Here is a 10,446-nt window from a genome sequence, read left to right as displayed (position 1 = left end):
AATATTAAAAATTAATTTAGTTAATAAAATATTATTGTGATAATAATTTATAAACGTCCTATTTTACCTTTTATTAGGTTGATTGAAACAATTTAAGTAATAATTAAATATTTAAAGAAAAAAAGAGGAAAGCCTTAATTTGATATCATATTAATAAACTGGAAAATTATTATTATAATTTAATATAATAATTAGTAAGATTTTGTTACAAATTGGAGAATAAATATGGTCACACGTGTTTCGATTAGAAGTGAGAATTTATACGATTATAAATTAATTATTTTAAAATATATTTTGTAAGAATTGGGTAAAGAAAATTTATGTTGATCGTGGTGCCAAACTAGATGTTTGGTCCAAAGAAAATCCATGTTGATCATGATGCCAAAGTAGATGTTGGAACCAGATAAAATCTATGTTAATCATGGTGTCAGACTAGGTGTTGATCAAAATAAAATCCATGTTGATCATGGTGTCAAGTCGAATAAAATAATTTTTTTATATATTTAACAAGTGAAGGAAATGACGATTTCCCAGATTAAAAAAATAAATATTTTTTTTCATTCAATCTGGAGAATTATATTTAACACTTTCTTCACTTTTTCACACTTCTATTTACGCACAAACAATCTCAATATTGGTAAATCAATTTAATGATCATCCAGAAAAACCATAAGTCACGGTTTCCTAAAATGTTTTTTTATTAATAAGTTATGTTAATCATCACAGTTTAAATAATAATTATTTTAGATTTGCAATAATTATAAATTCTTAATAATAAAACTACGAGATTAATAAACACATAGTGTAGAATTTTATAATATGAATGGAAAATACATTATTTTACGTGATTTGAAAATTAATTTTTTAAAATGTAAAGGTGCATATATTTTTTTTATAGAAAGTATTCATAGTATATGTATTCGTTTTATTAAGGAAAATAACTCGTCTCCGATGTTTTGAAATTGTGGACCGGACAGAAAATGGTTTGTTGGACTTTCCGCGTAACACCGAAAATAAATTTAGTTGTTAAGTGTAAAAATTTAATTTAAAATTTATTAAAAAATTAATATAAAGAAAAGATTTTAATAAAAGATTTTTTTTGAAAATTAGTTATCTTTATTAAAATATTTTTTTACCAAAATTTTGATAAGATCATATGATACATTTTTAGAGAGAAAATAGATGCAAAACAAAACTTTAATTATTTTTAATTAAGTCTTTTAATAATTACTCTCATACTTGAACTCATAATTTTATCTTAATTGAATGAATTAAAACATAGATAAAATTTTAATTTTTCAGTAGGAAAAATGATTTTTTTTATAATTAATGAATTTTACTTTTAAAATATTTTCTTTATGCGGGTTGATTCGTAGACACACGCTACCTCTTATAAGGAATGAAGTATTAAAATGCACCTGTATTTCTTGCACATGAAGGGTCAATCCAACCCTGCATTTTTGCGGGCCAAACGCAGGATAAACCAACCCACATTGTCATTCATAGTTTCTCATACAAATATGTAACTTTTTTTTTTCATTCCACATCTATGGGAGGATAGTATTTAACACTTTCTTCACTTTTCCACACTTCTATTTACGCGCCAATCACCTAGAACAAACTCTTTATTCACAAATCAATTCGGGTGTACAATGATCACTAAAAAAGAGCATATGAAAGAAAATAGATGCAAAACAAAATTTTAATTATATTTAATTAAACCTTCTAACGATTCTCATACTTAAATTCATAATTTTATCTTAATTAAATAGATTAAAACCCACAGATAAAATTTTTTAATAAGAAAAATAATTTTTTTTATAATAAATAATTTTAAAAAAATATTTTTTTAATACATTTTAATCCAAAATTACCTCTTATACGAAATATATCAATAAAATAAACTTAATCTTAAATCCTAAACCCCGAACATCTCAATATATATTTTATCGACAAAACGTGACTTTCTTTTTTCATTCCACATTTACATGGAGGATCGTATTTAACATTTTCTCTAATTTCCACGCTTTTATTTACACATCAATCACCAACAAACTCTTTACTTGCAAATCATTTGGGTGTACAATGATCACAACAAACACAAATCAACATCAGTCACGGTTTCCTAAAATTATATTTTAGTTAATAACTTTATGTTAAGCACTACAAATTAAATAACAATTTTTTTAGATTTGCAATAATCATAAACTCTTAATAATAAAACTACGAGATGAATAAACTCACAGTGTAGAATTTTATAATATGAATTGAATAGAAATTATTTTACATGATCTGAAAATTATTTTTTTAAAATGTAAAGATGCATATATATTTTTTTATAAAAAGTATTAATAATACATGTATTCGTTTTATTAAGGAAAACAAGTCGTCTCTGGTGTTTTGGAATTGTGGAGAGGACAGAGAATGGTTCGTTGGACTTTCCGTGGAACACCCTCCTTCATAGATAATAAATAACACTGGTGGTTATAGCTTCACCAAAACATATATTTCACATTCAATAAATTAATATTTTATTTTTTAATTTAAAATATTATTATATTATTATATAAAAAATAATAGTTTGACCATCAATCAATTGAGTTATATAATAAAAGATAAATTTAAATAATATAATTTTTTTTTATAATAATAGTGTTAAGAATCAAAGTGTGTTGTATAAAAAATTGGATTTTAAAATATATCATTCCTTTTTATTATAAATGTTTGTTTGATGTATTTTTTTCCACTGTAGAAGGTGTTAAATTTTTTTTTTCAGTTGGATTGGAGCTTCATCTTCTAAGATAAATTGGAGAGGATTTCCTCTCACATGGCAGCAGCTTCTTCAATTTGCCAAACTCCCTTTACTCTTTTTCAGGGGTCAAATGGGGTTGAACGAAGAAACTTGAAAAACGCTTCAGTTCCTGATTGTTGTTTTCCTCCTTCAAGATCATTACTTTGCAGTGGATTTCATTCAAGGAGACCTGTTTTGAGAAGGAACTCCTTCTGGGTATCCAAAAGCATGGGTGAATCTATGAGAACTTCTGCTTTCAGAGATGGAGAAGGCGATGAAAACATACAAGTGTTTGAACAAGAAGCTTTCATCGATGGGACGTCCCCGTTTCAGTCAAAGCTTTTGTCCCATGAGGTGGAATACAAGCTCAATCGACTGGTTCGTAATGTTCCCCTAATGTTTTACAATAGTGTTTTGACTACTGCAATTCTGAATTTTCACTCTTTTGATCCCCACCCCTAGTGGTGGGAATGTTTGCTCTTCTAGGCAAAGTTTTCTATATATGTTATTAAATGTCTTAGGGTTCTTTTGACATGGTTACTGACATGCATGGAGTTTGTTATGAGAAATGAATGTTAGCAGAAGTGGAATATGGTTGCAAGAGAAAAAGATGATTTTGTTACTGATGGCTAGGAAGAGGATTCACTAGTTAATGATGTTGTTACACTGAAATATACTTTTTTTTTTCTCTCTTTTTAACATGACTGTATAATCTGTATCATGTTATTGAAGGTGAGAAAAGAGTCCAAATCCATTTGCTTGCTAGGCCCGTGGTTTAAATGCTCACTTTCTTACTAATAGGTTCATTTGAATATGCTCTCCAAAAAATCATGTTGAAGTTAAACCAAAAAATCATGATCAATAAATAAAGAGTGCAGAAGCTACTCAATCTACTCTCAATTATGAGAAGGAAATAAAAAATCCAGTTGAATTGAGTTTCTCAGTAGTTCATTTTAGTTTATGGAAGATACTCATTTTATTTTATCTTCTCATTTTCTTCTTATATAGATTCTTTACGAAGAAGCTTATCTAAGTAGGATCAACTTGTTGAATGTTCCCTTAATAATGAAGTACTCAGGGATTAGTTTTGGAAAACACATTCTTAATACACGCTCGCCATTAGTTTCTACTGAACTAGATTTCTTTTACTTCTTATCTTTTTTGCTATGCAGCTTGAATAAAAAATGGATGTAAGGGATCAAGAAACAAGAAAAAAAGCCAAAAGCTAAGCATAGCCAACTTTAAGAGCATACTTCATAGTTGTGGCTTATTGTTCAATTGATAGAACAGCTAATATTAGCACAACCAGAAATAGTGGCACTTCAACAATGTTGTATTTTTCCAGAGGCCAGTAACACTTTGATATGATATAGGCATCAATTGTTATGTGTTCAAACACTTGGAAATCTGGGAATTAGACATCCCATAATACTCCACGGAACATCTTATAATACTCGATGTGGGACTTAGACATCCCAAGTTCCTATTACATTACCACTCTGCATTCTCTTAACAAACAAATAGTCTCTGTTAAGGCTTTCATGCACCTACTGCACATCCATAAATACAGAAAAATATGCTCTAGTCACTAACTTCATGTTATATATCGTGGTTTTGAGAACATGTCCCACCAAGTTACTTGCAACCTACTAGTGTCACTGACATATTTGAATTATTCACTGATTCTCCCACAACATTCTTAGTTTTCTATATATGTTCTTCAGACAATGATGGGGTCTTATAAGACCTCGTTTTCCTTGGAGCAATTTTTGATCCTAATCACCATATCTGGCTATGGGATTTTTGTCTCCATGATCAATGCTCCTTTTAAGTGATATCGTTTAAAGTTATTTGTACAAATAAATTAATTCACAGGCATTTCACATGATAGACCTTTTAGTCTTATGAAACTAAGTTTAAGATGGTTGGCTTGCTTGTATTGAAACTTAAATTTCAACAATCTGTTTGAATTCCCATCTTAAGGGGTGATCACTGTAGAATTATGTCCACATTATAGTTTAACTATATTTTATAAGCTAATGTATTTGGTGCTATTATTTACAGAGCAAGTGGATAGTAAGTGCCCTCTATGGTGGTTTCATTCTTTGGAGGCATGATGCAGAAGCCTTATGGTTTACCGCAGGGTCAATTTTGAATGCATTGCTTTCTGTTTTGCTCAAACATATACTGAATCAGGAGCGACCTTCAACCCTGAAATCTGACCCAGGGATGCCATCTTCACATGCACAATCCATATTCTTTGCTGTCTTCTTTGTTATTTTGTCAGGTAATATATCTCGTACCAGTTGTTTCTTTCAGAAAAAAATAAGTTACCAAGAGAGGTGGTCTACAAATCTTAGTTTTCTGTTCCTTGCATAAATATTTTTATATATTCTTTTTGGTAGGTAGCAATATAAAGCGATTGAACATTACACTCATTAAATATTTTCCATGTTTTAGTATATATTCCTAGTTCTGGAAGCTCAAAAGGTTATTGTTGTTAAAGGAACTAACGTTGTTTTCGTGTTTGTAAATTTTAACATGGGAAGTGCCTGGTTTGAAATTCTTTGGCAAAACAAGTTGCTTTTTGTTTTAGAATTGCTTCAAGAAATGAAGAACTCCATTATCTCAGTTTCCTTTTTTAGTGATGACAATAAAAATTTTCGTGGCAGTCATGTGAAAGACTCAAATACAAGCAAAAAAAATCTTTAATTAAAATTGTTTTTCTGTTACTTCATGGAGGTGCTGATGTTTTTAGATTTCTTTGTTTTTCTTAAACACGTATACAATTATATGGTTTCACTATGAAAATTTGTTTGTTTCTCTTATATTTCAGGCGTAGAATGGCTTGGGCTAAATGTATTTACCATTGCCCTGAGTGGATTGGTCCTGACATCTGGCTCTTTCTTTGTAAGTGTATAATATTTCTTGTTTAGCCTTTAGTTTGTTGCCTCGTTGGTATAGCTTTTATTCCTTGTGTTTTTGGTACCTCAAATTTCTGCCAATCCATATGATCCATTTAAAATGGTTATCTCCATTACCTCTTCATTAGGTTCATGTGCATCATTACAAAATACTGTATACTTTTCTAGGCCAGAACATTGTGACCTAGCTTGTACCATGCCATTTCACAACTTATTTGATGTTTATTGTTTTCAAAGTGTCACGGTAAAATTGTATACAAGACTACTGTGAATATTAAATCCTCAGAGTGCTCTCTAAGAACTAAATCCTCTTGTTTTCACTTATATGGTTGAATTGTTAATATGAATATTGGCATTTTGACACACACTGTACATTACCTTAGCTTAGTGAAATCATAGAAAGGAATTGATAAGAAGTATTATCTTTTTATGGTATAGTTGAAAACTCCATTGCCCTAGCGTACTGAATCGGTTTATAGAAATTCTGAATTTGATTATAGTATCAAAATAGAAAATATTTGTGAGCATGAGTTGCTTATGCTTGTTCTATGTTTGCAGTCGTACCTGAGGGTGTCACAACAGCTTCATACAGTGAACCAAGTGGTTGTTGGAGCTGTTATTGGATCCATTTTCTCTATTTTATGGTACTGGCTGTGGAACGGTTTTATACTGGATGTTTTCGCATCTTATCTATGGGTTAGAATCGTTGTTGTTTTGGGGTCGGTGGGACTCTGCATAGGTTTTGTTTTATTTGCTATTCGTTATTGGCTTCAAGATGACTAGAACTTCAAGACGTGTAGTAAAACATTGAAATGTGCTTTAATGGGCTAATGACACATCTCATTTTATTTCTTTCAAGATTAAGATTTTATGTTATGTCTTGGATTTATAATTGTTATAGACAAGAAAATGAGGGGGCTCCACTTATAGAAGATAATCCGACGCTCAAGTCAAGTCGGTAAGAGCTTAAAATATAATGAGTATAATGTAAAATATGAGTTGAAAATGCTTTTTGTATTGTGTTATGTGAGATGTTTTCTTTCTCTTATATAAGGCAGTGTTTTTTTTTTTTTTTTTTTTGTATTTGGTCTTATTATTATCTTAATTCGGTTAAATATTGTTTTCTATTTAAGATTGATTATCCGATATTTCTTCATTTCATTTATGCTGATACGATATTAATGTCTTTAAATATAAATATAAATATCGGTAAGCGATCTGTTTATAGACAATATCAGATTCGGCTCATGATGCTAGAACCTCCTAGTCTCATGCATAAGCCAATGAGGCCAAAAACTAAGTTTACGAATTTGAGTTCGGCCATAACGCTACAATAATATACTTTTCATTCAAACTTTAGGTTATAATAAGAAGAATAACATTGTTTTGTTCTCATTCCAAAGTTAAAAAGTAAAGTGAGGTCGAGCAACCTAGAAGTAGATACCATTGGAGAATTCAAGAGCTGCTTGTGGTGAGTATAGGAGTGAAGGTGAAACAAAGAAGACATAAGTGTACATAACTAACCAGTGGCTATAAATAACTATTCATCTGGAAGATCTTCTGGTGGGGCATCCTCCATGGCAGTGTATTAGTCAGAAACCGGTGTAACACAAAAGAACAAACTTGAACTGTGTGTAACATGCAAGTAGTAAGGTAGTAATCCCGTTTCAGTTGCCAACGTGGCCACCTCCGTTTCCACCTCCAGAGCCAGAAAATCCTCTGCTGCCTCTGGATCTTCGCCATCGCCGCATGTTCGCCACCCTCGCAAAGATCTTCCGAATCAGAAACAGCTTCCGAGATTGGCGCGCAATGAGATCGGCCGTAGAGGAACTCTGGCCAAGCATGATTCCATACCCGTCTTGAAAAGATTCCATTCCCCCCGTCAGAAGCTGCCAGAACAACGCTCCCCCTGCTGCTCCTCCTCTCTTAGCCGAAGCGTATATTCTGTAATACACAGCATTGAACACTTCATCCCTCTCGTATGCCGAACCCTTCAACGATTTCCCAAATTCCGCCACCAGAACCGGTTTCCTTATAGCGTATTGCGCGTCCATGAAGTGAGCACTGAGCCAGCTGTTCAAGAACGAAAGCTGATACTGGTCGTTGGAGCTGGATACCCTGTTTATGGTGCAATCAAATTAAAAAAACATGAATCTGAGAATGTTATTAACTGAATTTTTGTTAGTTAGTTACTAACTCAACTAACTAAACTAACCATTGGTCGGGGTAACAGTGGACAGTTGCAAAATCTATGTCTGAGATTCGGTTATTTGCAATGAAGTCTGTGCCTATGTCGAAACCGGGATTCAATCTTTTTCTCTTTGGTGTTGATTGACCGTAAAACCCTTCCAAACCTGCCTCCAATAAGTGGTTCCTGTCTATCGACTTCACAAACCAAGCCATTTCCGTGATCCACGCCTTTAATCAAACAAAAAAGTGTCAATGGAGAACGAAACAAGGCCCGTGATTGACGTCTTTACTACACACTTTCGGTTAATTTGTCTTAATCATATCCTTCAAATTTTCATTTCTCTTTCTGAATAAAGTACTATGTTTCTGTGCTAGATTTAGCTTAAATTTAAATGGAAAAGGGTGGAAAGGGAACACAATATTTGACCTGAATAGTCCTTCCTGAAGGATCCGATGTGCACCTAGGCTCGTTCATAAGCTCCCACGCCATGATGGTTGGGTCATCTTTGTAACGGGTGCCAGTAAATCTGTTGTATCTGTTAAGAACAGTCTGTGAAGGATGAACAAAATTCAGAACTTGAAATTATGTTTCCCATGAGCCAAAAAATCATTTTTCTTTATCTTAAGAGATGGTAACGGTAGAAGGAACACAGATAAATAAAAGAGACAAAAAGTACAAGAACTTGTCTGGTTAAAGGAAGCAAATTTCACTATCCAAGTTTTTAATCTGCACATACAAAGAAATTCTACTAACCCTGACATGGTTCATGTAGTAGCCCTTAACAACAGGGCTCCTGAAGAAATCATCATCTGAAGTAAGGTACTGCCCTTGACTTCTAGCCCAGTTCACATACTGCTTCTTGCCTCCAAAATTTTCATAGTTGTTCACCAAGCTCAGTATGAGCTTAATTCCGTACTTTCTGGCCTCAGATATAACGAAGTCCAACCCCTTCATACCAGCAAACAGAGAGAAATTGAAATTAAAAATATGAACACAGTACACCCAACAAGAAACGACAAAAGTGTTGGTGTCTTACCATGAACATTTGGTCATTGTAGAAGCCAGGGGAATACTGTAGGGGTCTATAACCACCATCACTGAAGGCCCAAGTTCTAGCAACGGTAAGGCCGTGACTTGCTGCTTCTCGGAAGGCATTGGAAACCTTGAACCTCTGAGATGGATCAGAAGCTGTGTACATTAACCAGTAGGCGTTGAAGCCGTTTACATAGTAAGGGTATCCGTTCAGCATGAAGTGGATGCCTCTGGTTCTGACGAAACCATCCCTTGCTTCCACTGTGGCATGGAAACACTCCTGAGGGGCCAGAATGGCCAAAAGAAAGACCAAGACAAAATGCTTCATCTCTTGCTCAGTCTCTTACACAACAAACACATGTATGGCTTCTCTTCTTGTTTATATGCTTGTTACCATAGAGATAAGAGAAAAAGCAAAAGTACGGATCTACCTGAAAAGTGAAAACCTAGTTTGTCCTCTTAAATTACAAATGCAGTTTTGTTCAGAAGAAAAAACAAGATGTGTGTAATTTTAAAAAGATTATTAATAGAGTATGTGGGATTTTTGAAAGTGACTATTCTTGTAAGGGTGAGACCGAGATTCGGTCTTTCTGACCGAGATTCGATCTATCTGACCGAGACAAGGTAAACCCGATCGAGACAAGGTAAATTCGATCGAGATGAGGGAAACTCGGTCGAGACGAGGGAAACCATCACGAATGGTCCGATCAACCGACACATAAATCCATTAACGCTCAAACCAAAGTCAATGAAGCTAATCTGTCATTAAGGATTAGGTAATACATTTATAAGTGAGATTCATTTCACTAATCAGGCCCAATAAGGTAAGCCCATTAAAATAATATAAATAACACACATTCCAAGAAGAAAGGTACGTCATTCACTCCCTTTACTGACTTGAGCGTCAGAGTGCCTTCTGCAGCAGGTACCCCCATTCGGTGTTCACTCAAGACTGAGAGCTGAAGGAGAAGCACAAAGACAAGAAAGATCCTAGTGAAACCCTAGCAAGCTACCCGACCGAAAGAGGAAGACGAAGACTTCAATAGTTTTCTAAATCCCATCTCCGTAGCAGGGGAAAAAAAAATAATGTTTAATACTAAATTTCTCCATGAGTTCATTCATGTTTTGCAGCCATTTTGCCTACTGGAATTATTCTTGTTCCAAAACGCGGAAAGTAGTGTGATCTTAGCTGCAATAGTTTAAAATATTCTGTATCCTAGGTTGTTTTATTGCAGGTTAGGGTAAGCTTAATTAAATGTTCATTTAATACGTTCTCATAAACGAAAACATTACTTGTAGGCTTATTGTAAATGTTATTAAATAAAATTTAGAAAATGAGAAAATAATTTTGTAAGTTAAAAAAAAAAAAATCATAAAAGCGGATCATAGAAGTCCACAAAGGACTCTTATAACTACCGACACAGGCTAGGTATAACGTAAGAACAGGGAAACCAACTACTGTACTTTTTAACTAGGCATTATGAAAGAGAACAGTGTTATGTTACCAA

The 10,446-nt window shown here is 33.2% G+C and overlaps 2 protein-coding genes across 2 annotated transcripts; one reads left to right on the top strand and one right to left on the bottom strand.

Annotated features, from left to right (window-relative positions):
• Window positions 1-2,708: 2,708 nt before the first annotated feature.
• Window positions 2,709-6,573, top strand: LOC137810258 (lipid phosphate phosphatase epsilon 2, chloroplastic). Its single transcript, XM_068611433.1, has 4 exons — window positions 2,709-3,169; window positions 4,856-5,078; window positions 5,628-5,701; window positions 6,274-6,573. The coding sequence occupies exons 1-4, from the start codon at window positions 2,828-2,830 to the stop codon at window positions 6,496-6,498; spliced, it is 864 nt and encodes a 287-aa protein (XP_068467534.1). The 5' UTR covers window positions 2,709-2,827; the 3' UTR covers window positions 6,499-6,573.
• A 465-nt stretch (window positions 6,574-7,038) lies between these two features.
• Window positions 7,039-9,434, bottom strand: LOC137810257 (mannan endo-1,4-beta-mannosidase 7-like). Its single transcript, XM_068611431.1, has 5 exons — window positions 8,943-9,434; window positions 8,660-8,854; window positions 8,333-8,455; window positions 7,931-8,133; window positions 7,039-7,833 (listed from the first exon to the last, which is right to left on the bottom strand). Exons 1-5 carry the CDS (start codon window positions 9,264-9,266, stop codon window positions 7,383-7,385), a joined length of 1,296 nt encoding a protein of 431 aa, XP_068467532.1. The 5' UTR covers window positions 9,267-9,434; the 3' UTR covers window positions 7,039-7,382.
• Window positions 9,435-10,446: the final 1,012 nt, after the last annotated feature.

Source organism: Phaseolus vulgaris, chromosome 2 (assembly GCF_000499845.2).
Source record: "Phaseolus vulgaris cultivar G19833 chromosome 2, P. vulgaris v2.0, whole genome shotgun sequence".
In the NCBI taxonomy this organism is placed as follows: domain Eukaryota; kingdom Viridiplantae; phylum Streptophyta; class Magnoliopsida; order Fabales; family Fabaceae; genus Phaseolus; species Phaseolus vulgaris.
This window is presented reverse-complemented; position numbering and strand designations above follow the sequence as displayed.

Excerpts from the sequence above, each read along its gene's own strand:
- LOC137810257 (XM_068611431.1), bottom strand. The coding sequence starts at position 9,266 with ATGAAGCATTTTGTCTTGGTCTTTCTTTTGGCCATTCTGGCCCCTCAG. Across the intron at positions 8,855-8,942 it reads ACAATGACCAAATGTTCATG|GGGTTGGACTTCGTTATATC; the intron begins GTAAGACACCAA and ends GCTGGTATGAAG. Across the intron at positions 8,134-8,332 it reads CTTCAGGAAGGACTATTCAG|GCGTGGATCACGGAAATGGC; the intron begins GTCAAATATTGT and ends GTTTGATTAAAG.
- LOC137810258 (XM_068611433.1), top strand. The coding sequence starts at position 2,828 with ATGGCAGCAGCTTCTTCAATTTGCCAAACTCCCTTTACTCTTTTTCAG. Across the intron at positions 3,170-4,855 it reads AATACAAGCTCAATCGACTG|AGCAAGTGGATAGTAAGTGC; the intron begins GTTCGTAATGTT and ends TATTATTTACAG. Across the intron at positions 5,702-6,273 it reads TGACATCTGGCTCTTTCTTT|TCGTACCTGAGGGTGTCACA; the intron begins GTAAGTGTATAA and ends CTATGTTTGCAG.